Source organism: Cyanistes caeruleus, chromosome 11, assembly GCF_971803275.1.
Source record: "Cyanistes caeruleus chromosome 11, bCyaCae1.hap1.1, whole genome shotgun sequence".
In the NCBI taxonomy this organism is placed as follows: domain Eukaryota; kingdom Metazoa; phylum Chordata; class Aves; order Passeriformes; family Paridae; genus Cyanistes; species Cyanistes caeruleus.
Window position 1 is genome coordinate 16,538,427 of NC_141711.1, and position 25,906 is coordinate 16,564,332.

General features: G+C 40.7%; 1 protein-coding gene and 1 long non-coding RNA gene across 40 annotated transcripts in view; one reads left to right on the forward strand and one right to left on the reverse strand.

The window, feature by feature from the left end:
• DOCK3 (dedicator of cytokinesis 3) overlaps positions 1-25,906 on the forward strand; it is a 183,220-nt gene that overhangs the window by 124,044 nt on the left and 33,270 nt on the right. For 9 of the 34 annotated variants that reach the window (XR_015274895.1, XM_086845695.1, XM_086845702.1 and 6 more), the window contains exons 23-38: positions 3,906-4,076; positions 7,524-7,716; positions 8,539-8,666; positions 9,591-9,737; positions 11,742-11,840; positions 13,924-14,018; positions 15,524-15,599; positions 16,498-16,598; positions 16,876-16,934; positions 18,280-18,428; positions 20,662-20,747; positions 22,521-22,547; positions 22,670-22,765; positions 24,416-24,476; positions 24,959-25,052; positions 25,729-25,877. Coding sequence is in view for 30 of the 34 variants with exons in the window: in XM_086845695.1 (XP_086701821.1) it covers positions 3,906-4,076; positions 7,524-7,716; positions 8,539-8,666; positions 9,591-9,737; positions 11,742-11,840; positions 13,924-14,018; positions 15,524-15,599; positions 16,498-16,598; positions 16,876-16,934; positions 18,280-18,428; positions 20,662-20,747; positions 22,521-22,547; positions 22,670-22,765; positions 24,416-24,476; positions 24,959-25,052; positions 25,729-25,877 (1,731 nt within the window). In the remaining 4 variants the exon portion in view is untranslated. Of the gene's footprint in view, positions 1-3,905; positions 4,077-5,278; positions 5,366-7,523; positions 7,717-8,538; positions 8,667-9,590; positions 9,738-11,741; positions 11,841-13,923; positions 14,019-15,523; positions 15,600-16,497; positions 16,599-16,875; positions 16,935-18,279; positions 18,429-20,661; positions 20,748-22,520; positions 22,548-22,669; positions 22,766-24,415; positions 24,477-24,958; positions 25,053-25,728; positions 25,878-25,906 lie in introns of all 34 variants that reach the window. The other 25 variants (XR_015274896.1, XM_086845697.1, XM_086845704.1 and 22 more) reach the window with 7 other exon arrangements.
• Positions 1-25,906, reverse strand: part of LOC147651031 (uncharacterized) — a 75,999-nt gene that overhangs the window by 12,826 nt on the left and 37,267 nt on the right. For 4 of the 6 annotated variants that reach the window (XR_015274899.1, XR_015274900.1, XR_015274902.1 and 1 more), the window contains 5 exons: positions 24,491-24,585; positions 16,457-16,573; positions 12,299-12,498; positions 8,513-8,588; positions 5,604-8,115 (listed from right to left, as the gene is read on the reverse strand). This is a non-coding gene — a long non-coding RNA (uncharacterized LOC147651031). Of the gene's footprint in view, positions 1-163; positions 8,116-8,512; positions 8,589-12,298; positions 12,499-13,088; positions 13,258-16,456; positions 16,574-24,490; positions 24,586-25,906 lie in introns of those variants that run through there. The other 2 variants (XR_015274904.1, XR_015274903.1) reach the window with 2 other exon arrangements.

A 25,906-nucleotide genomic window follows, 5' to 3' on the forward strand; every position in this document is an offset into this window, starting at 1 on the left:
GGTAGTGTGATACTGGCTTCCTATAATTGTTTAACTGGATTTTTGTATATATAGCTACAATTTTAGTTTTAGGGGGAGATTCATTCTTGTGCTGAAAAGATTGAAAGAGTTAAATCCCCTTAAGCCCTTTTGCAACCCTGTGGAGAACTTAAATGGGACTTACATCCATGGCCAGTGCATAAATACTCCATTGGTGTGGGCTACACCTTGCCCTTCAAGCAGCAGTAGTTTTGAGTGTATCAGGCACGGGTGCTATGAATCAAAGTTTTGCTCTTCATTTCTGGCTGTGAGACAGATCCATTGTATGAGAGGTTGAAGTCCAGGAGTATTTTAAGCAGCAGATGAATGAGTCTTTAACTGGAAGGAAATCCTCAGAAGTAGCACAGGACCTGACCTATGGTTCTGTGATGGGAGCATGATGTCCCAGAGAGGCACAGTGGTGAGAAACACCAGGAATCTGGGTACTATTTATTACAGAGAAATCAGAATAAATGAAGAATTCATTTTACCATGTGTAATAGTAAGCCTGGAAGTCAGTGTGTCAAGTGCACAAATACAAGATGCCAACATTTGCAGGAAGATGTTTTTCTTTGAGTAAATGCCCACCTGCACCTTCTGCCTCAGAGGGGGCTGCTGTCCTAACACCCAAGTCTGGGCACTTGGAGAACTGGAAGCAGTGGCAGTGACCAGCACCTGGATTTTGTCACTCGTCAGTACAAACAGGTGAAATCTCTTCCAGGTGAAGGGCACTGCCAATGGCATCCTCTCACTTTCCAGATCCCCTGCCAGGATCCTATTCAGATAATACAAGGGCATTACACCAGTGCTTGCTTTGTCTTTGTTAAATATTGACATGCTTAGGAACATCTTTGGGGATTTTCAACCACAGATTCATATGGAATGGTAAAAATAGGGTAAAGATGCCTTTTCAAGGAATTAGCAACTTCCTCTTTTTTTTCTTCTATTCTTATATTTCCTTTTTTTAATTGCTAAAAAAGCTATTAAATTTACAAGATGAGAGGAAGATCTCCAGCTGGAATGACTTTGAGGAAGTTTCCTTGCCTGTCAAACCACTCATTAGTGCTTTATGCAGTGCAGCAAATTGAGATGTAGGATATTGTCCTTATATGATCTGCATTTGTTGAACCTTATAGCAGTCCTGTTTGGAAATAATAACAACAGGAATGCTGGAATGTCTTTGAGCAGCTGGGGTTAGGGAAGTCAGTTTGTGAATACAGTACATTGTGTCTCAGCCTCCTAAGCAGCTCTTTGCTTACTGGGGCTCTCAAGTGCTGGCCTAGAACGTGGCTGTTCCCTCTGTAAAGGGAGGTCAGTTTGCAGACCTGACAGCCTAAGCCTTTCCAAGCACAGGAACTGAAATTATCAGCAGAGTTTGTGCAGACCTGACAGCACATCCTCTGCTGCCCACACTGCTGTCACATCTTATTCAGACAGTTGCATTTGCAGGTATCTCTTGCAGGCCCAAATTCAGGTCTTTATCTTCTCCCATTACAGTGAAGTGATTGACTTCCTTCTTTGTTTCCAGATTTTATTTCAGGCATTTGGAGCAAGTTTGTACCAAAGACATTATCATTGCTAATGTGTCATTACTAGTACCAGATTCTACTGTTGGGGATTTCTGTGGTCTTTGATGTGTTCACCACAGTCCTTGCATTAGCAGCTCTTTGACTGAGAAAACAGGGATAGCTCTGTATCCCTTTTCCCCTGAATTATCTGTTCAGTGTAGTGCCCTAAAGCTGGTGCTGAAATACTCTGCACCCTTACAGCTCCTGGCTGCTCATGTACATTCTTGATGGACACGCAGATGTCTCATAGGATTCTGATTTCCAAGCAGGGCGCTAGCAAAGAGAGTTCTAGAGATTTCAAAAATTTCTTACCTCCTTCAAGACTGCTCTTAATTCTCAAAACCTCTTGTGCAGCTTGGAGGAGCTATAGCTGGAAGGACATTTCTACCTAGAACACAGCATCATGCTCCTTTATTGTGCCATATACAGAGCTCGACAAAAGCTGCATTCAGGAACAGCTGCCTGTGCCTCACAGGGGACTTGTGTAACCAAGTGTCCATGAATGGCTCCACAGCCATTGTCCCTAAGGAAATTAAGAACTAGGGAACTGTGTCAAGGAAATGCCCTTCCAGCTTGAATTATCTTCCAGCAGAACTATAGGTGGGTTTTGCCTAGATTTGGGAACCAACAGCAAGGCCTTTTTTCCCTCAGGAGGTTTTCCCTGAGTCCTCCCTGCTGTTCACAGGGCAGAGGTGCTCACCTGTTACATGAACATGCACACAGACTGTGTTTGTAAGGGATCTACTTTAATGTGATACTGATCTTTTATATCGTGCCAAATATCACTGAAGGCTGGGATTTTCTCTCAGCATGCTTGTATGTCTTTATGCACAAATACACATTGTATTTGTGATGTTGTAGTAGCAAGAGCCAAAGTTAGTCCTGGTGCTGACTTGTGCTACCAAAACTTGGTTTGTGTGGGCTCATTGTGCTAAGGAAGTGCAGTGTTCTGAGCCCTGCTATCTCACCCTCCACAGGGAATTATGGAGGTTCACACACAAATGCTCTGATTCACTGCAAAAACTTAATTCTCACACTGAAGTTATGGGCCTTCAGATGAGAATTATGGTTGTGTGTACTGAACCCCTAAAGCAGCTCCTACCAGCACTGCATGTGCTGGGTTTGGTGTTAGCACAGGGATGTCAGCCTTGGGGAGCTGACTGAGAACCACTGGGCCTTTGTCTGGAAATGAGCCAGGAATACAGCTGATATTTCCTGATGAAGTTCTTTGGTGTAAGGAAGCTTCCATGGGACATGGTTTAGCAAAGAAGTATAAATAATACCTGCTGAATTACCAAAGTTGCCATAATTTCTGGGGGAAAAAAAAAGCTGTAAGAGTCAATGACATTTTGAAACTCATGATGGCTTTATGAGGAATTTCACATTCCCATTCTATATCCTTAAAGCTGTGGCATTCTAGAACTCACAGCATAGCATTGCATACTTGTGTATATTGTGTGGTTCAGTGAGGGACTCTCATGGGTGCAAAAATATCTCTTGGGAGAAAAATTTGGATTTGAATTAACTTCCAGTTTCCCAGTATTGAAGTGGGACAAGAATATTTTCTGTGGAATACAGTGAAATCTTATTAAGGCTTCTGTACAGCCTATGACTGCTGAATCTCCAGCCTGTTGTTTTCCTGTGCTGGGTTTTGAGGATGTCATCAAACCATGAATTATATCTTCCCTTAATGTTGCTTTGCTGGTAAATCCTGTTAAGCACTGAGGGAAGGAGAGATGGCCCTGATATTTGGTGCATTCTGGCATTGACAGTTGTGCACAGCCAGTACCAAGGAGGTGTGTGAAGTGTCACCTTGCTGGGTTGGTGTCTCAGAACTGTTGGTAAGGAGTGACTTGTTACAGCTGCTCAGAACAATGTGTTTTCTTCAAGGTCACTGCTGCCAAATAAAAGCAGTTCTAAATAATGCCATTTACAAAATTTTGAAAGAAAACAGAACAGCTTCTTCAGACACTTCAGTCATTGTGTCAAGTCATGAGAAAACCAGAAGTTTCTTACCTTGACCAAAATTTTCCTCAAATTATGTAACTCAGATTTCTCTTTGATGTAAATGCATACTTTTTCTGTTAGTGGTACATGCAAGTAACAAAGATTATTGGTTGAGAATGGGTGCTTGCCTAAGAGTAGCTCTTCCTCAACTGAATTATGTAACTTATAAAACCTGTTTTTCTTTCTCCTTTCTAAAGCTCAAGAATTTAGTTATTATGCATGTAGAGTCTTTCCTGGTTCTCTTTAAAGCTCCTTTATTTTTCTTTCTCTCTTTTTCTCTGTCCTGATCTCCTTCCTCTCCTGCTCCTTAAGGCCTTGGAATATCTTTTCAAGTTCATTGTCCAATCTCGGATCCTTTACTCCAGAGCTACTTGTGGAATGGAGGAGGAGCAGTTCCGCTCCAGCATCCAGGAGCTTTTCCAGTCCATCAGATTTGTGCTCAGCTTGGACAGCAGGAGTTCTGAGACTCTCATCTTCACACAGGTTTGCTATTTCCTACACTCCCACTGGCAAACCACGAGGCAGCTGTTCCTGCACGGGTAGGAGGTGTGGGCATGTGGGGGTTAAATGCAGGTCAGTGGAGTTTTCCCCCTAACAAGCTGGTGATGCTGGCAAACAAGACACCCATTAATGGCATTAGACTGTAGCTTTGTACAGGTGAGCTGGACTGGGGGCACTCTAGGAGGAAGTGACTTCTCCCATGAGAATGCAATTTTTGCTGTTGGCAAAAGCTTTCAAGTCTTTCTCATTCCTATGCCTTATGGTTGACCTCAAGAATTTCTAAATCCTTCATTATAATACTTCAAATCAATACTTAGAGTCACAGTAGTGTCACAGTGAGAAGTTCAACTGATGTATTTACACTCAGATAAACAATTCCAGCATGTGCTAAAATTACAGTCAGAATCATGTGCAGCCTGACCACAAACATGTTGTGATGCCCATACTCATATTTAATGCATCATTAAATATGGCCCAGGGGACTTAATGAAGATTCCATGTGGGCTGAAGACAATACTCAAAGTGAGTAAGGATGCTGCTGAGTTTTGAGTTCAGTTCTAAGCATGTAAGTTGTAAATGTCAAACATGTTGTTTTATGCCTCTGTTCAGAGAATGTCAGAATGGAGCACCCAGAGCTCCCTGGTAACGTGAAGGTGGTTTGTAATCACTAATGCAGAATTACAGATGTCTGGAGCACCTGCTGTATTTTGCCAAAGAAGCAGCTGCTGTGAACGTTGCAGCCAAGCAGTGACTCTGCTGGTTCAGGAAGCTGCCAGTGGAGTGATCTCTTTCTTAAGGAGCTGCTCTGAAAGATTTGAGAACAGCTGCTCTAATGTTTTATTTAATCACCCATTAGTGGGTATAATAAGATGAGCCAGGAACAAGAGAAATCAGTGCACAGAGTTTTTGCAGACAAAGTGATGGTGAATGGAAACAGTATCTGCTGAATGTTTTCCAGTTGTGTTGGTCTGAAATACAGAGGGAGAGTCACTTTGAGGATGGGGGATTTTCCCTTTTTCTCTTTGTTCCTCTTTTTAATTTTTTTTCCTCCTTTCTCTCACTATGGTATTTCTTACTTTGGACTTTTGTAATTTGTAAAGCCTGTCCTTGTTGGATCTTTGAAAAGTTTATTTTTGTTTCCCCCCCTTGCCACTGTGTTGCCCCCTGATCCCATTGCCCCATAGGCCCCCCAGCCTGGAGGGCAGGCGAGCGGAGCCGGGACAGGTGCCCCACAAAAATGTGGGGGCACAACAAGGCCGACATTTAACTCTGTAAGTAATGATCCCCCAGGACTGCTCAAGTGTTCCATTGTGGATGTTCCCAGTTAATCTCTTTTCCCTACCCCAAACACTCTTTTCCTGCATATAAACTGGAGTTTGATGTTTAAGTGGCCGGTCCTTTAAAAGTTGGAGATGTGGAATATTTCAGTTATTCATGGAGAAGTTTATGGCATCCACATACCAAAAATACAGCACTGAGGGTGTACACAAGATTATATAAGTCAAATTGTTCAGGAGAGCCAAGCATTTGTTTATTTGATTATTAGTTCTGGAAATCTGGGCAATTGTTGAATACCCACAGAAATGCTTGGGCAAATGCAATTTCCCTCACACCTGTCTTCTTCTCCAGGACATTTGAGAGATCTCAGTATCTCAGTTTTTTCCAGCAATGAGAGTAAAACTGATTTCCTTCCTCCCAGGCAATTAATTTGACATGAATAATGTTCCAGCATATTTTAGAATGTTGTGCAACAATGGGACCCTTCAAGGAACTGTAGAAATTATGTTACCTCAGGATAGCTCCAAATCTTCCTGAAGAGATCCCGTGCCTACCCTTGGATTGCTGTGTGTTATACTGAAATCCTTCTGCTTTCTAAGTAACAAAGTTTAGGACAATTCCTGTAAGGATTTGTTGGGTCAATATTGTAATTTCACTTGTATTATTCCAAAGATAAAGACAGTGACTGGGTTTGTGGCTGTTACTGCCTTCTAAGAGTACCAGGAGCTGGTGAAATTATTTATACTTACTTATTTTGTTAGTAGGTATGCAGGAATAATTAGGTGACAGCACCCAGTTGGCCTTGTGGGGGTTTGTGTAATCTGACTTGATTGTAAGAAAATAAGATTTTAAGAGAGCATAAGTGGAAGAAGCAGATGAATTTATATTTGGAATAATTTAATGAGCTCTACCATGTTAGTTGTAAAAATAACTTGATTTTGCTTGAATACTATTAAACAGATTTCACTGTTGAAGGAAAAAAAGTCTTGGCAAAGAAATAGGCTGGGATTATATGGATTAGGAGAGTCATGTCAGTATGGAAGAGATACAGAAATGTTTATGCAATGAGAAAACAAAAAAATCTCTGAGGAAAAGGAAATACTGACAGTGGTGAGACTCGAAGGGCAAAGCTGAACAGACATTTGCAGTGAAGACTGGTAAATGTGAACTTGTGCAGGAAATCAAGGTGGGGTTTGTGTGAAGAGCTTCAGGGAAGGGAGGTGGGAATGGCAGGAAGGAAGGAGTGGAGGCAAGGCTGGTTCAAGAAAGCAAGCATCTAAGAATTTAAATAGTTATGAGGAAGCAGGTGTGGAGCTTGGGTAGGATGTAGAGGAAGGGAAGAATTTTAAAACATTAGAAGTGGTGGCAGTTGTTTGATAGAACACCGAGTGTGCAGAACTTGAGCGTAGAATTTTCTACTCTTGTGAAAAAAATAATTGAAAAATAGGAAATAAGACATGAAGAGGTTTTTGTTGCTGTTGTGCTGACACCATTTCTGCACTTTAAGAAGCACTTTCAAGGATAGCTCCAGCTTACTGGAAATATTTGTTACTGCCAGAATCACATGCACACTTGCATGATGTGGTGCCTCTTTCACGTGGACTCACACCCCACCCCTGCTGCAGAAATCCTGGAATGTCACATGGCAGAGCTGGTTAAGGGTCTGTCAGTAGGTTCTTCACTTCAGAACATTTTCTGAAGAGTTTTAACTATCTTAGGTAGTCACTTAGTACAAACAATTGGTATAGAACTCTCTAATCAGAAGCAAGCGTTGTATTAACTGAAAAAAGTAAAGCAACAAAAAATGGACTATCTTCTGTTCTCTGAGATCTCAATTTTTTTTCTGTTTTATAAGCTGTATCCTAAAATACAGCTTTTTGCTTTTTTCTTTTCTATCCTAAAATAGAGCTTTTTGCAGCTCTATCTATGTATGCAACTTATCCTAAGATTTACTGTTGCAGCAGCACTTGATTTTTCTGCGTGCTACATGTGACTTGTTCACTGTGAGCTCCAGGTCCCACAAACCATGACCACCAGCCATAGCAGTCTGTAGTAGCTTTGTGCAGACCCTTCGTTCAGCGTTGCTGTTGTTCCCACCTCACTGCACTGAGCTGCAGGTCAGGAAGTGTGAGCTCCCTCCTGTATCCGCAGGCTGCCCTGCTGAACTCCTTCCCCGCCATCTTTGACGAGCTGCTGCAGATGTTCACGGTGCAGGAGGTGGCGGAGTTTGTGCGGGGCACGCTGGGCAGCATGCCCAGCACGGTGCACATCGGCCAGTCCATGGACGTGGTGAAGCTCCAGTCCATCGCCCGCACGGTTGACAGCCGCCTCTTCTCCTTCTCAGGTGAGCCGGGGCTCGGGGCCGCTGCTCACTGAGGGCAGCAACACCTTGGGAGCTTTTGCAGTGGCATTGTTGCAAATAATTCCCTGCTGAATGCCAATAATGTCGGTAATTATTTCTCTTGGCAGCATTGCTGATGAATGTATTCATGTGCTCAGTTGGAGCAGGGTGCTAATAAAGCCAACATTGTGGGTTTGATCCCTCTTTTCATAAAGGCTTTCACTTCAGAGTTGAATTCCATGATCCTTGTGTGTCCCAGCTCAGAAGATTCTGTAACTCTCTTAACTCCATTCAACACAAGTAGTTTATAAGTTTCACTGTGGTAGGAAATGTTTATAAATCCATCATAGCATTGCTCTTATCATGGACAGGAAGAAAAGTTCCTTTCCAGCCAGCTTATGCCTGAGAAACAGGGGGGATAGTTGTGTCAGAAACCCACCGCATTTCTTTAAAGTATCTTCAATCTTTCTGCTATAACTTTAGCTCAACATTTTAGTAACTCTTTAAATTCTTAAAATTTTACCTAAATATACTTATTGCTTACATATACTTTAAAAACAGAATTTTAAAAAGTCTTTAAGAACTCAGTGGAAAATGGGTGAAGATTGTGGGTGTATTTCATACATAAAGATCTGAATGAAATTATGAAGGCAAAGTGGAAGATAGAAAGCTCCACTGGGTTTCTCTTTCCTGTAGAGAGGACTTCAATTAGTGCACTTTAATTATTGTACTCAGTACAAGGTAAGAATTTTGTTTAAACCATTCACTGTAATTGTTTGTAAATATTTTCTTTCCTTACATTTGAAACTTTTTTCCTTCATTCAGAGTCCCGGCGCATCCTGCTGCCTGTAGTCCTTCACCACATTCACCTTCACCTACGACAGCAAAAGGAACTGCTTATCTGCTCTGGGATTCTCAGTAGTATCTTCTCCATAATCAAGACCAGTTCTTTGGTAAATCTGCTACTTGATTTTAATTTTTTATTTGCACCACTGAGTTAGTAAAATGAAGAGTGAGACATTTTTATAGGTTAATACAAGTTTTTCAAAGAACCTTTTAAAAACAAGATTGTGCTGTCAGCAGGAGAACATCTGAAATGAGGGTCTGGCTCTGTGTGTGACTCAGAGCATCTTGATTACACAGTGTTCTTGCTGTTAGGAGGGGGAATCGCATACACCCTCACCAGCTTTGACACTGTTTAATTTTCTTCATGCAAGCCCAGAACCTAGATGTCAGTGGAGTTTAAAAGTTCTACACAGCTCAAGGACTCATAGTTCTGCAAGAGACAGTAACTAGCACTTTGTGGTTTGCATTAAAATATACTCTAAAATTATCCAATCAATGAAATCCCACTTACTTTTGGAAATTGTTACTGAGTTTCAACACCTAGATTTGATGGTCATAATACTCTGATCTCAAATGGCAACTAGATTGTGTAAAGCAATGCTCACAAAGAGGGGGTGGTGACATTTCCCCACCTGACTAAAGTAGGAAGCTCATGGTGCTAAATATAATTCATACCAATGTGTATGTCCAATTAAAAGTCATGGGTTTGTGTGAAAGGAATGAGATGAAAGGTATCATGGAAATAAGCTAAAATAGTACTGCCATGGAGTAAAGATTCCTGAATATAATTTGCTCCTGTTGTGTTCTAGACCTTTGATTATAGACTAACCTTTATGGCTGTGACCCTGAATGTTTCCATCAGAGACTGTCAAGGTAACACACACACTGACAGAACAACAGGATCTGGTACCATGAGGAATTTGATTGTTCTCCCGTGAGCCTGTTACAGAGCTCCCTGTCCCACCGAGCCTGTCTTTAGCAGCTCCATCTCTCCAGTTTCTAACTGTCTGTTTGCTCACCACTTGCTGTAGGAGGGAGATGTCGTGGAGGAGGTTGAGATGATGGTGGAGAGCCTCCTGGACGTGCTGTTACAAACTCTGCTCACAATCATGAGTAAATCGCAGTCTCAGGAGGCGGTAAGAGGGCAGCGCTGCCCGCAGTGCACAGCAGAAATCACTGTTAGTAACTAACAATCAGTTTCTATTTCCTGCTTCTCTAACCTCTGGTTCAGTCCCTCACCACCACTGGCACCTCATCATCATCTCTGCTGCATGAATGCCCAGGGCTTTGTCTCTTTCCCTTAATAAGCCACAAACCCATTCCTTTCTCCCTGCACTAGTGAGGGCTGCAGGAAGCAGTGGAGCTCAGGAAGCTTTAGTGGATTTCCAGATTATTTTCTTGTTTGTCTTTGCAGCTGTGATTGAGAGTTATTGCTTAAGACTTGAGCTACTGGGGAGCTGCCTGGGGTTTCACTCCTAAGGTGGTATCACCAAAGGCTATAATGAGTATCAGTCTGTGATCCCCAAAACTGAGAATATCACAGAGCTCTGTGGTTAAATCCTTTTGCTTAACACCCTGGGGAGCTTCTGTCCAGGGTTATTGATTATTTCATGTAAATTAAACACTTTTTCAAAAGAAATTAAGAGATGCTAAGCCAAGTGAGCTGTTGAACATGGTGGGAGAAGCCACCACTTTACCCAGGTTGCCAGCCTTAGCCACAGGGAAGAAATTTTTCTTTGACATGCAGTGGAAGAGAAGAAAAAGAATAGAATTTTGCTGTTCAGCCTTCTTTTCTCCTGGATTTCTGCCCTTTTCTATTCTAGCCTATTCTAGCCTATTTTTGTTTGTCAGACTCTCTAATGCAGCTTTTGCACAATGTAGGATGTTAAGCTGCTGTTCAGAACATCCTTTTTTTAGACTCGTTTTTTCAGCAAATGGCTGAAACCTCAGCGGTGCTGCTGGGGGCAGATGAGCACTAAGGTGCACTTCTCACACGAGAAAGAAGGTTGGATCTTTCCTTGTTAGCTCAGATAACGAGATGTTCTTTGATACAGCACAAGAAAGGCACTGGCTTGCAAATGCCCAGTAATATCTGAGTTTCCTTTTACTGCTGCCATTTAACTTACTGCTGTTTACCACACGACAGCCCACACAGAAGAGCACATCTTTCTTCCTAGTGAAGTTCAGCCCTGGAAAGTTTATTGCAACAACCCATGTCAAAGCTTCTGGGTAGATGTTTGAGCCATTTAGAAAAACAATAAAATGGAAAGCACAGTCCCTTGTATTTGTTCCTCAATTTACATTTCACAGCACAGTGATATGTGGGTTCTTATTAGATATGGCTTAGATTTGTGCATTTTCCAATGCATTTTCTCTGTTACAGAAAAAAATTAGTGTTGTGCAAAGGACTGGCAGTCAACAGACACAGTCCTGATGTTTTTGGCACCACTTTGCTTGTTCTGTTGGACAGATTGCATAACTTCTCTGTGCTTTGCTTTCAGATTTGTAAAATGGGGGAGCTCCTCTTTGGAAAACACTTTGGGATGCTGTGGTAACTGGTTAGGATGCATCTGCTTTGCAGAATTACAGAAATGCAATTGTAGCTCATGTAGGCTTACCCAGACTATGCTCAGGAAATCTGACTGCAGTCCTGTCAGTACTGGAGATTTCACAGCACAGAACTCGGTGAACACTAATAAGCCATATATTTACAGCTTCCAGACACCTTCTGTAACCCAGCCTGATCCCAAGCTGTCACTGCTTTACTGGTCGGAGTCACTTAGTTCAAACAATTGCTGGTCTGTTGGCATGAGCTGCAGTCACACCTCTGACAGACACTGTATATTAAGTACCTGAAAAAGGTATTGTCAAAACCTGCATGCTTGGAGGGTGATTTGTTAATGTCTGTATTAATAATTTTAAATTATTTTTGATTAGACTACAACTTTGATTAAAAGACCTTTCAAACCAGCATCTGTGGAGGAGCCTCCTGGAGGTTTATCCCTGTATTAACTCAGGAACTGTTAACCTGCAGTACTTTCAATCTCTGTGCATGTCAGCTGTCCCCTCATAGGCATTGGGGCCATTTCAGACCCCTCCCTTTATACCTTCCCCTGGGTTAAGCTTTGTATCTATGAAATTTCAGATTGTCTGAATGAAAGAGTTTCTCATTTGGTCAACAGGGAGAATATGTCTCCTGCCTTTTATCTTTGCTTCGTCAGATGTCAGACACTCACTTCCAGCACTTACTGGACAACTTCCAAAGCAAGGATGAACTGAAGGTACAAAAAGATGTGATGTTTGTAGGGTGATTCCCTCAGAATGGGAGGGCAGAGGGGAATCCCTCCAGCATCACTTGCCCTGTTAATCATTCCCATCCACTGGCACTCTGTTCAGGGACCCTTCTTTCACTTTTAGATTCATTGGTGTAATGTTGCAAAAACACTTTTAAAACCACAGGGTGCCAAATTATAACAGCAAATAAAGTCCCAGGATGGATGTTGTTGGACATAAAGGCTATTGTAATTGTTCCATATAAAACATAGGCAGAGGAACAGGGTTGTTTTAGTCTGGTGAATGTGAAGTCAGTTGTTGTATAGCATTTTACTACATGTTCAGTATGCACTGGAGCTTTCTTACAAAGGGTATTGATTTTATGCCAGAAGACAATTTCAAGCCATTTGGGGGTTACAAATGTCTCTAGCAGATGAAATCTTTTTTGGGAAAGCTGTAACCTTACCACTCCACTTGCTGCATGCTTCTTTGTGAACATCAGCTTAAATTATGGCTCTCCATGAACAGCAGGGCTTGGTGAGGGCACAGACCTCTGACATTTTGAATGGCACATCTCATATTTCACACCAGCAGAACTTCTTACTTCAGCTTCGATGGGGAAGAGGAATATCTCCAGCAACAGCTTGTTTAAAAAGCAGATTAATCCTATAAATAAAGACAAGCTTTTAGATAAAACAGTTTTTGTTTGGCATGGCACTCAAATATGCACAATAAGAACAATGTAATGTAGCAGGAACTTCTGTAACCTTAAATGAAATGGAGAAGCAGTGAGAAGTCCTTTCTGGATAGACTTTCAGCTTTTGAATATTTTGTGTGCATACAGAGAAACTGAATAAATCAGGGAGATGAATTTGGGATGATAAAAGTCTTATCTTTATGTTGCAGGGTTCAGTGTATCTCAGGTTAATAGTTATCTGAGATTTCTGCCTTTCTGGTAACTTTCAAATTGCTCACAGGAAAATTATTTGGTAAATTAATTCATAATACATTTTAATAGATATTTTGAAAGGCATCTAAACTGAAGTTCTTATGTCAGATTTGTGGAGAGGTCATTGAACTAAAATTTGTCTTTATGCCCAAAAGAGCTGTTGCATCTCTGATAATCTGAGTATATGTTCCAAGAGTGCCACAAAGGCTGAAGATTTTATATATTACTCTTTTTTTCCCATCAAATATGGATGTTACTAATATTTCCAATACTTTTTCTGGCATGGAAAGGCATTTTATTCACTTACCACTGTTACACTTTGGGCAAAATGAGGCCAAAAGGCAAGGAGCTTCTAATGCTTTACTCTGAGCTCAGTTCCACCAAGATATTAATCACATTAATACCATTAAGGCATAATGGTAGTATGGTTTTGAAGAATTCCTGCTCTACCAATTTCTCCGTTATTTTGATTTTGTCTGGAAGGAAAACAAAACAACAAAATCATAGTTTGCAAGGCCAACAACCTTGTCATGTTTGATCTTCTCTGTTGTTCTGTACAGACATGGAGGTGCAGGTAGTCAAAAACCAGAAATGTCTTCAGGTTTGGGGCTTTTTTTTGGAAAGCAGACATTCAGCTGAATGTGTCTCCTGCTGCTCTTTGTTGCCAGAAATGGGGTTTTCTGTTACTATTTTAGAAAACCTGTGTAGGAGTTTTATTGGGCTTGGGGGTGTGGTTAGTTCTCAAATTGTGACATAAGTCCAAAGAAATTTGGACAGATAAATTAATAAAATGAATGCATAAAAAAGTGATTATGAGTCCAGTATATTTGAAAATAGCTGCAAAATGACACTGGAACTCTGGGTGATAATATGAGAAGTCAGATACAATTATGCACATAGACAAGATTTTCCTCTCCCTGTGGAAGTGAAGATTTTAAAGAAGCTAGAAGCTGTGTATCAGATGCAAACAATAGGAATAGAGCTGTATTCCAATGTATGTTGCTTCCAGGTTTCCAGGTGAATGGCTTTGCAACACAAAGCTTAAGTAGAGCACACTTAGCTTAATTGTCTTTCTTACAATCAAGAAAATAGATTCACATGTAACTACTGCTGATTTTTACTTCTTTTTCACTGTGTGCCAGGAGTTCCTCCTGAAGATTTTCTGTGTGTTTCGGAACCTGATGAAGATGAGTGTCTTTCCTCGAGACTGGATGGTGATGAGGCTGCTCACCAGCAAGTAAGTAGAGGAGCAGATGTAAAGTGTTGCTATTCTGTGGCAGCCTGGGGACAGTGTTTTTCCTCAGACTGAGGAACTCAAGACAGGAATTCAGGAGTGCTCGTCTGTATTCTGGTGGTGTTGTAACACTCTGGACCAAACCTGTGTGTTCATGGGTTTGTTAAACTCCACCAGTATTGTCAGAGCCAGGAGTTAAAAGCAGAGCTGAAGGAGCTGCCCTGAGGGTGAGGGGCTGAGGAGCAAGGGCAGGCCCACAGGGCAAGCCCAGCTCCAATGCCCAAGGGGTGTTAATGGGCCTCTCCCTCCCTTGTCAGGGGATCCCTGCACTGAGCATCTGGTTTTTCCCATGAACATCCCTCCTTAGCTGAGCAAGGAGAGGCTCTCATGTATTTTGGAAAAGGGGGAGCAAACCCCAGCCATGACACCAAAGCGTTACACAAAGAGTTCTTTCTCAGTTCTGTTGCCATTTACCATTTTAATGCTCCACTTTTTCTCAGTTTCTTGCTTCTGCTGGGTAAGTACTGTGCTCTAGCTCAGCAGCAGTGTTAAACACAGGGTGGCTGGAATTATTCACCAGTTCCCTTGGCTAAACTAGCTGTGGAATTCCAACTGACTGACAGCTGGAGCATTCCCACTCCAAGGAAACACCATGGAAATGCTCTTAAAGGCTGACTGCTCAGCTGAGCTGCATGCTCTGTGAGACCACCCTGCTTAATGAGAAGTGAAAGAAGTGGATTTCAGTAATTCAAGTGTAAAGATTCAATGAAGTTCTGTAAGAAAAAAGAAATCCACCTGAAACAGTAGCTCCTTCAGATGCTGCAGGCCACCTGTTCCCTTGGGCATAATCTTGCAACAAAGCTTTAGGCTGACAGTTATGTTTAGCAGTGCTACTGGAGTATTGCTTGCATGTGAATCAGAGATGTGCTCTTCTTTTGATACTACTGCTGCCTTATCTACATGCCATTTATAAATTCCTGAATCTATCACATGCCTTAATTGCCTTTTACTAAGGTGTATGTAGCCACTGACAAAAAAATAACACAGAATCAAAAACTGGCAAAATACTTGCAAATATCTTGACTTGAATGACAATAGGATAAAGGACCATTGTATAGACAAGAACAAGGACAGCTCAAACTTTTTGAGTTACTCTCCTCTGGGGAAAAAAAAAATCTTTCTGCTTAGAACAGGAGGAAAAGGAGTGTATTATTCCATTTCCCTGGTGGTCATATGGCTCAGCCATGCAAAATAGACAGGATTTTAAATGTTCCTGTGTAAATTCTAAAAGTTAAAATTATAGTGAAAGTTCATAATCTTGTATTAATTAGTACAAATTGTTCATTAAAGCATAGAACGGTGACTTCTGTGTAAATATCACAGAGATTACACAAAGAATGCTCTTCTCTGTACCTGTTGTAAAACCAGCACCACCAACCACTGTAATGCATTGTATTCCACATTCAAATGTTCTCTTTTTGTTTTCTTTTCTTTCCTTTTGGCTGCAGTATCATAGTTACAACAGTTCAGTACTTGTCTTCTGCCCTGCATAAGAATTTCACAGAAACGGACTTCGATTTTAAAGTAAGAATTGATTCAGAAAATGTTCTGACATCTTTTCAAACCAGCAGTAGCAAAGGAACAGGAGCTGCCCTCTGCATTAGCTGATGACATTTGCAGCATTTATTAGAGTGTCTGTCAGGAAGATGACCTAACTGATAAAGTACAGGAATGGAATCTGCCGTGGAATTGATGGGAAGGAGAACAGATACAGTGTGAGATCAAATCAGGAAAATTGAGTCCCTCATAAAGGAAACAAGTAATTCCATAAGCATGGGGCTAATGGAGCGTGCTGTCTTCCAGATTGATGGATAGTGCAACGTAAACTCAGGCAATGCTTTTCCTGAAGCTGGGGAATTCATGAACTTCCTCTCCCAGAGGTGTCTCTGGCTGATGACACAAAACCTGGAGGAACACAATCCTAGGGAGTGTTGTCCCCATGTCTGATGTAACTGGAGATGGGCAGCAAGTTCGTGATAGTAAGGAAGAGCTGCCAGACATGCACCTAGGGACAGGGGCACACACCAAGCTGGCAAAAACCTCATCTCTTTGGGAAAACAGACCAGATTATGGGGGTCTCATTCATGATATAATTTGATCTTTGAGAATTCTTGACAGATAAAATCTGTTCAACCTACAGAAAAACAATTTAAGTTTGCTGATGTCACCAAGTATATTAATTCTTGAGCTCTGGTGCAAAGAGGAAAACCCAGTGACGTTGCTTGTGTGGGGGTTTTAATTTCAGTTCCTACCAGGGTTTAAACAATTAATTTGTAGCCTTAAGAGTTAATTTGTATCTCCATAGTAAGAGACATATTGATGAAGTTATCCCTTGATTACAAAAAGGAGTCTTTGTCTTTCTCTGCTTCTTTAAAACTTACTCTTGGAGTGTAATGTTACAAAATTCCTTCCCTTGTCACAGGTGTGGAACTCTTACTTCAGCCTCGCAGTTTTGTTTATAAACCAGCCGAGTCTCCAGCTAGAAAATGCTACACCACCTAAGAGGAAGAAGATTCTGGATAAGTAAGGATATATTTTGTTGGGTTCTCACCTCAAAAAAGAGCCCTGTTTTCCTACCATAAGTCTCTGTGACTTATTATGAAACCTGGGATGTGGAAATGCCTGGGAAATTAATAACTAGATCTCCCAATACAGCAATCAGTGGTTAGTCAAGTTGTTTGATATTCTTACATTGACATAAATGTGAATTGATTTTTTTTTTAACCATTTGATTATTTTTTCACATCACTGCCTTACAAGTTTTTGTTCCCTGGGCAGCTGTGTCTGTGTTCTCTCTCAGGTACGGTGATATGAGAGTGATGATGGCCTATGAGCTCTTCAGCATGTGGCAGAACCTGGGTAAGCCTCTCCTTCTCTCACATGACAACCAAAGCCAAAGGAAAACCCTGTTTCTGTCATTTTTAATTTTTTCATGTTTTGTGGCATCACAGAATCCTTTGTTTCTCTGAAGAGAAACACTTCTCCCACCAAAACTCTCTTCTGCACTGTATTCTAGAGGAAAATAACAAAATGTTTGCTGATAGATCTCACAAATACAAGGATATGAGAAGGGGTGAATCACTAAGAGAGCAAAGGAGTGACACAAGTCAGATTGGATAACTTAATAATGTGGTGGCAAAACACTCACCAAGCCAAATACAAACATTTTATGTGTAGGAATATAGGTAGGAGTTGCTATTCAAAAAGACAAAGACCACAAATGTACCAGGCTGATAATCAGCTGAAGGAGAGCTACCTGTAAAATGCTATGAGTAAAGGAGATTTTGTAATCTTTGAGAAAATATGTCAGAATCTGGAGTAAAAGGGACCATATTAATGTCACAGTGTTTTCCTTAAGTGCACTTGATTCTGGATTGGTTTGCTCAGTCCTGCTTTCTACAGCTAAAAGAAACAACAAAACACAAAAAAATACAAACCCAAGGCAAGTGGGGTAAAATTCAAACAGTCAGGAAGACTACAGAAGCAAGAAAACTGAATAAGCCTGATTTGTCTTGGACAGCTAAAATGATACAGCCAGAACTGGTCACAGTTCAAAGGATCTGTGTGGAGAATAGAAAGCCCTCCAAGGTAACAGAGATCCAATACCCAGAAAATGATGCTGGACAAACTCAACTGAAAAGGGAGAAGCCAGTTTTAGATGTGTAGATGCAGACATTTATCACTGGGTGCTGTTTCAGATCAGGCAGAGATTGTCAGCAAAGTGCCTCAGGTCCCTTCTGGAACAGATCTACTTGGTCCCAGTCAAGGGCAGTTGGGAAATGGAGACAGCAGTGGGAACCAAGAGCTCTGTAGTTCCTTGAAATCCAAATGTGCTCTATTAAATACCATTGTTCTCACCAGCCCTTTCGAAATCTTCATGAATCAGAAGTGCCCCTGGCCTCTTTTCTCCTAGTATGTTTTAGTTTGGTTACTTTTGACAGTTTGAATTCCTTTTTAAGTAAAATGCACTGACAGTTTTTGCTGAAGGCTTTCACAGTGAAATTAAAAATGCTTTTAGAGACTTTGCAAGAAATGGTGTAAAGCAAATACTGATTTTTTTCTTTCCTTTTCAGGAAAAAAATGTTTGCTTTTGTAATGCTCATGCTTACTACTGTGTAGATGTCATTATAGCAAGGGTTCTCTATTTTCTCAGTGACAGATAGCAAAGGCTTTTATTTAATTACAATTGTTTTGTGTTGTACAGGGGAGCACAAGATTCACTTTATTCCGGGAATGATTGGCCCCTTTCTGGGTGTTACACTTGTTCCACAACCAGAAGTCCGGAATATCATGATCCCAATCTTCCATGACATGATGGACTGGGAGCAGAGAAAGAATGGCAACTTCAAACAGGTGAGGGCACTTGCCAAGCTTTCCTTTTCTTGCTCTGTCTGTCTGCAGTGTCCAGCTGGAAGCAAGGAGTTTATATTTGTTGATCTGTTTCTGATTGTGAGATGTCATGCAAATATATATAAAATAGAAAATTTGAGACCTAATTCATAAAAGTATCACAAGACCCCCAAGATGATTTAACCAGTGCATTTCCTATGAACGTGAGGAAGAGGTGGGATGTGCTCACACATCACGGATGGGGAAAAGAAGTGCTGGGCTATCACTGCTCCCAGTGGTTTCATTTAGATTATTAGTCAGCCATTAAATGGGTCAGACTGAGAACCAAAAATGGGGATGTAAAGATTTAGCCAGTCTTTGTGAAAACAGTGCTCTCTGTCTCCTCTGTCTTCAATTTGCAGCTAGGAAGTGGTATTGTATAATTAAATCATTACACCATGCCTTGAAACAGACTTTCTGGCTGTTTTTATTTTCAGAAATTGCAGCAGCTCTCCAGGAAGGGTTAAGTCCAACAAGAGCTCTGCAGTTTCCACCTGCTGTGAGCTCTGATTGCAAATCAGGGAGAGAAATCTTCATCATTCTGTTTCCCAGTCATGGTCAGAGAATTGCTTAGATTTTCCACTGCAAACCAGATCCCTGAAGTGCAGAGCATTGTTAATGAAGGATGGGTTTGGTCTGGATTCTCAGATGACAGTGTTTCAGTGTCATTGTGCTGGGGCACTACTGAGGGCCAGTAGCTGCAGAGAAGTGCTCTGAAGGAGTAAATCACCATTAAATTATCATAATTCATGTGATTAATTATTTGCACAGTTACTAAAATGCCAGATCTAATCTATCATTCCAGGATAATAGCAGACCTTTCCCATAACCTGAGCTATTAAAGACTGTGTGGAAAAGTATCACCAGGAGCTTGTTTTTCTTCCTCTTCTACTCCCATGATTGCTGCAATTGTTATTATTTACTATTATTGTTATTGCAATAGCATTTTGATCCTAGTCCTCTTTCCACCTGTTTTAGCATAACAATAGAACAGTCTTTCTCTGGAATTTACAGTAATAAGCACATACAGTCACCTTCAAGTTTCTGGGCCTATTTGCATTTTCTATATCAAGGTGAACTCTTCATAGTCATCATTTAATTTTTATACTAATGTATACTAATGTATTTTAAACTACAGCTCCAAGAATATTTCAATTACCTGTGGAGCAAATTTCCACACTGTTTTATGAAGCATATATTGTACCTTTCTAAGGTTAAAGATTAAATAATCATCTGTATTAGTGATTAAATAAATAGTTAAATAATAATATTATTAGAGATAATAAACCTCATTAACATTATCTGCTAGAACCAGGAAGTTATTTGCTTTCCAGTATAATGCTGGATAGCTGGACAAAGGCATTACTGATTTCTGTTGTCACTGTGGATCACAAAGGGAGGGATTTTTTTAATTCTGAGCTTCTCTTCAGCTTTTGAATATTCAGTTGTCTGACAGAAAATATAAAAACCCTGAAAATTCATTTTCAAGCCCTTTTAAAATTTTCTTCAGTAGTTCATGTTCTAATAAGCATTTTTCAGCAAGGCTGGATAACATTACCGAGGCTGGATAATCTGATTCAGGGATGAAATCAGGTCTCCCTTTATATTTCATCAGAAAGAGCACCAAGTCCATTTGTGTGCCATTGGCTGATTTGCTTTTCTGTCCCATCTTTACTTTCTTTGCAATTTGGCAGCTGAAAAACACAGAGAAGCTCAAACTGTGCTTGTCTTTAAATAAAAGTAAGCCATATTTCTGTGAATTGTTTCAGCTCTTAGGAGCCTCTGTCTCTGCTAGTAGTGAAACTATCTTCTTCAAGATTTCTGACTATATGAAATTGTTTAATGTTACATACATCAATTTCTGCACTTGAATCAATTTTATGAGAATATCTGATATCACACTTGATATTAGGGTGGGAATTAATATGTATTCAAAATCTTTCTAAGAGAAACATAATGATGCTGGTGTGGCCCTTGATACAAGTGAAAGAAAAAGCAAAAGTGTCATATAATCATAGAGAGGCTTAAAAAGTGGGGTTTAATGAACAAATAAAATTCCAGTGTAATGACTGCAAATCAATTACACCAGTAGAGCCACCACAGCAGGGCTGTGTTGTAGTTCAGGCTCCAGTTTACCTGATGTACTGGCTCACTGGAAGTGTGGCTGGGTGATGGATTTGGTCACTTCTCCCTGCAGGTGGAAGCTGAGTTGATCGATAAGCTGGACAGCCTGGTGTCCGAAGGAAAAGGTGATGAGAACTACAGGGAACTCTTCAGCCTGCTGTAAGCTTTGCCAGTTCATGCTCCTCGTGTTGTGCAGGGCCATTGGAAGAGTCAGGCACTGATCTGTGCAGCCTCAGATCTTTGGGGAGGGCAGGAAAGGGCTTCCTGGCAGGTTTCCATGGAATGGCTCAGCAAGCTAGTGCTGAAAGTAATATAGAGACCTAAATTCTTCTTTGTCTTCTCTCTGTGACATCTAATAAAAGGCTGCACTGGTTATCATCCTGAATCAAAAATTCATTTGCTGCAGGAGCCAGGGCCCTTCACTTTCCAAAGCAGTGAGTGAGATCTGGTCTCAGGACTGTTTAGAGAGTCAGTGCAGTATCTACAGTTAGGCCCTGTTAGAGTAAAGGAAATTTTCCTCAACGTTTTCCTTTCTTTCCTCCTATTTTTGAAGGCCAAGTTTTGGTTGGCCCAACAGTTGCCAGTTGCTTCCTCCAGAGTCCATTGTGACACCGTATTTCCACTTCCTTTCACACCAATAATTCATACTCAGAAGGATAAACTTGAAGATTTTATGTCTGACTTTACACTTCACTACCTTTGATTACTGATCTGTCTCCAAATTTCATTTTGAGTGTTCCTATTTCAGAAGGAATTATATTGAACTCTTGACAGTTCAGACAGTCCAGATTAGTTAACCCAAATTATTTAATACTCTAGTGAGCCAGAGAGATCATCAACAGAATTTTAGCCATGTATTCCAGGCAAGTCTGGAAAAACCTTTGTTTTGCTGGAACCGATAATTATATTTCTGAATTTGCAATTGCACATTCACTCATTTCAAGCTTGATAAGCCTGCCCATCCCATGTGCTTATTCTCAGGAAGTATGGAAATGTATTCAGTTTGGATTTGTGTATATTCAGCCTTGGGAAGTCTTGGATCTTATGTGTACAGATAAAGTAAGTCTGTTTCAGGGATAAAGGAAAGGAAATTTCTATTCTTTTTTTAATTCATGTGGCTAGAGGAATAGTGTGCCTTTGCTCTGGTTGAAGACATTCATTACCTGAAATGTAAACAATTCAAGGGCTGTAGCTTTTTACTCATTTTTAGATGATAGTGATTGGATGCATTACCAAGATACACATCCTGGAATTCCAGCAAGCAGTTAGTTTATATTTGCCACTGAGCTGTCTGAGGAAACAATTTGCAGGAAAAAAAATCCACAAATTAGTAAATACTGTGTGAAAAAACCAGTTGACCCTGAATTCTATCATCTCAACTGTACTGCTGAAAAGGGAGTTGGTTCCCTCAGCTGCAAATCAGTACTGATTTGGAGGATGTGACTCCCAACAGAATTTCTTTCCTAGAAGAGACAAATTATTTGACTGGAAATCCAGTTTCAGGGAAACTGGCATGTACATTTGCTTTCTTTCTTCACTTCTTAAACACAGTGTTCATTGTTCTCGTTCCAGCCTTCTTTCTTCTTTCACAACTGTGTGAGATGGGTGCTCACTGTACTGTCTGTGCTAGGCAGGAGCAGATTGCTTTTATTTCCAGTTTAAATACAATGTGATTCAGGGTTGGTTGGTTGCTGATTAGAGAAGAGAATTTATGGAGGCATGAGGAAAGAAGAAATATTTGCAATTGGTTTGGACTCCTTTTCAGTTTCTGACTGCTGCTAGCAGCATTTAAGTACAGGTAATAATGTGGGAAACCAGTATGCCAGGAGTGTTGCTCTTTTTCATATCTGTTAAATGGCAATGTGAGGATATTTTCCCTTCTCCTGTCAATTCTGTAATTTCCTTGTCTTTACTTCATGCTGCCTGGAATAGAACCCAACTCTTTGGGCCTTATCCGAGGTAAGATGCTAATTCTTCTGGAATTTGTCTTATGAGGGAGAAACCAAGTTGTCTGTATCAGTCTGCATGCACTGTACCATTTCCCTGGAAGCCTCACCTACTGGCTTTCCATCCCCAAACAGTTTGCTGGAGAAGATTGAGCAGGAAACCTGGCGGGAGACTGGAATCTCTTTTGTCACATCCGTCACTCGTCTCATGGAGCGTCTGCTCGACTATAGGTATCTGGCACCAGCAATAACACGTTCTAAGCATAAAAAGTTTGTCAAGACATGGCACCAAATTCCTACAGGGAATATTTTTATTGACTGTCAAGCTGCATACATGCAAGCCAATGCATCACTGCTGGGGTCTGAGCAAACATCCCAGATCCTCATCTCTAGAGCCCTTATTCCCATTCTTGTGTGCTCATTCCTGTACTGAGGTTTATTCAGGTTGCTAAAACATTAATTCCTTCTATCACTGAAATGATCTCACCTAATTCAGCAAAATAGATGTTAAATGCAAGAGTGATCCCCAAAGCCTCACTGAACCAATGAATTCCTCATCCAGGCCTGCAGGGCTGGAGAACTTCCATCTGGGAGCTCTGACCCATCAGCTGGTGGTGGCTCATGAGCAAGATTTCACTATAAATTAGGCAGCCTTCATTTAGTTTTAAACTGAAGTTTGCAAGACTGTTGTGTCAATGCAGCTGAGCTTTGACTTAGTTAGAAGGAAATATTTTAAGTTTAGATTTATATATATACACACACTCGGGGTTTTCTTAATAAAAGAGAATTTGAACCTATATAGAACTGCCCCAGATATTTCTATTTTAAGCCTACTGACAAGAGTTCAAATAGTTTTTCCTTCTGCTGCTGCTCATTAGAGGTGAAACCCTCTGACTGGGCTGGGTGTTCTGCAGTCCCAAATCCTTTTCTGTGCTTTTTAGTTTGCTCTTTTTGTTATCCCTACCATCTTGATCCAATCTCCTGTTTTTTTCCTGTCAACAACTGCTCTACAACTACTGTGCACAACCAGGTACTGGAGACACATTTAAAGGGAATGCAGGGGAGCTGCTTGTGGGTTTTTTGGGGGCGGGGTAGGGGGTTTTGTGTGTTTTCGGTTTCTGGTTTTTGTTTTTTAATGATAAACGGCTGCCAGCAAGGCAGCTTTGACACACAGATACACATTTCCATGCTTAATTGAAAAACACATACCAGTTTTTAAGTGATTTTCAATCTGCAGTTGATTTGTCATTCCCAAAACAGGGCACTGGAATGTGGCATTGGGATTTGGGAATACACAGACATTTCTTAGGGTCCAGTAGTAGTTCTCAAGGTGGTTTGCTGTGTCACTGCTTTAAAAATTTAGTCTCTTGTACTGTTTAAATAGGAAATGTTCCAGAAACCAAAAATAAATTTTGTGATTTAACTTAACTATGCAAAAGTTAGAAATCTAGTCTAAATCCCTCAGGTTTATCCTTGTGTGCCACACCACACTGCAGAGCTGCATTTATGGAAGCCAGCCCTTTGACTAGGACTAAATGTTTACATCTGAATAAATAAGAGTTTTTTACTTTTATAGTAGATCTTGCATTTGGATTCTTTTTGACCACTATTATCTGGTATTTGTTCAGATTCTTGCAAGAAATGAAGGAACAGTAATTTCAGGTACTTGTTCACAGATGCAAACTTGTTAGGGGACACTCAGTTCTCACATCATCTAAGCCCCAGTGTGGTAATTTTTCTTAGAGGAACTCTATAAAATAGAGTATATGATTATCTGTTGTTTGTCATCCAAGGAAACTCTGAAAGATAAGATAGTTTCAAAGTTATTTTAAAAGGACTGTTTTTGCAGATGTTTGTTTTAACATTGCTCTGCTTTCTTAGGGACTGTATGAAAGGAGATGAAACAGAAAACAAGAAGATTGGCTGCACTGTTAACCTTATGGTAAAGATGTTTACCACTTTGTGATACTTTACAATCTTGTTGAAACCGGGATGGGAAAGGCTGGGGTAGAGATCTTTGTCAGGCCAAGTGTAGCTTCAGAATCCAAGCACTGGAATGACAGAAGAGAATGATGTGAGGATCCTCTGGAGGCCTCTGGTCCGACTCGCTGCCTTAAGCAGGGCCAGATAGGTCAAGCTCCTCAGGGCTGTGTCCAGCTGAGTTCTGCATATCCTTGTGACACAGGTTCTACAACCTCTCTTGCCTCTTCTTTCAGCTTTTGACTACTTTCATTTTGAAAAAAAAAAATCATGCCATGATTAAATTAGTGGGTTAGATCAGTGTGAATGTGAAAAGCGTTATTACTTTTCTTTCCCACTAAGAATGTGTTCTCTTTTCAATAACTTTGCACATGCAGAGGTGCTGCTGAGTGCTTGAATGAAGGGAGAGTCTCAAGAGTAACAATTCTGGTTTTTCTTTCACAGAATTTCTACAAATCTGAAATTAACAAGGAGGAGATGTACATCCGCTATATCCACAAGCTGTGTGACATGCACCTGCAGGCTGAGAACTACACAGGTGAGGGAGACATTCCACAGTGTCCTCATGACATTTTTTTAAACTCTCCCAATGTTATAAAATATCTGGTTCATTCTTTTGGAAAGAATTTGCATGAATCAGTTATGGCAGTAGGGAAGGCAAGTAACTGAGGCCCAGCTCCTTCCCTTAAGTTAAATCCTGTCTGTTTATGCCCACACAACCACATGATCGTTGCATTACACTTCAAATTTTGCATTAAAGTGTTCTTTGAAGAAGATGGATTAAAAAAAAAGTCACAACAGCAGAATGAAATTTAGAGGAAGATTAGAAAAACCACCATTATATTATCACTTATCATATTTCTTGCCTTGCAGTGCTGAGGGAGCACTTTGAACATGTATGGACTCTAATGCTGTGTTGTCCAAGCTCTGTTTACAGCTGCAGGCCCCAAATCTAGTTACAAATCTGAACATCTGACTGTGCACTTAAATCAAGTAGCTGGTAAAAAGAAACTTGACAGATTTGTACCTAAAAATTGTGTGCTGCTGTTTTAAGTAATGGAATAATTTAACGGTCCTCTAGGAGTTGAGATTTTTTTCACAAACTATAAATCAGGAATCGCAGACTGTGTCAGAAGCAGGTCTGTGACCTTTCAGTATTGGCTGTGTTTATTTGCTGTCATTGATTCAGTGTTCCATAATTGCCTTTCCTACAGAGGCTGCATTCACTTTGCTTTTGTACTGTGAGTTGCTTCAGTGGGAGGACAGACCTCTGAGAGAGTTCCTGCATTACCCATCTCAGTCAGAGTGGCAACGTAAGGAAGGTCTGTGCCGTAAGATTATCCATTACTTCAACAAAGGGAAGGTATGCCAACTTCTTCTCTCTTCCCAGCA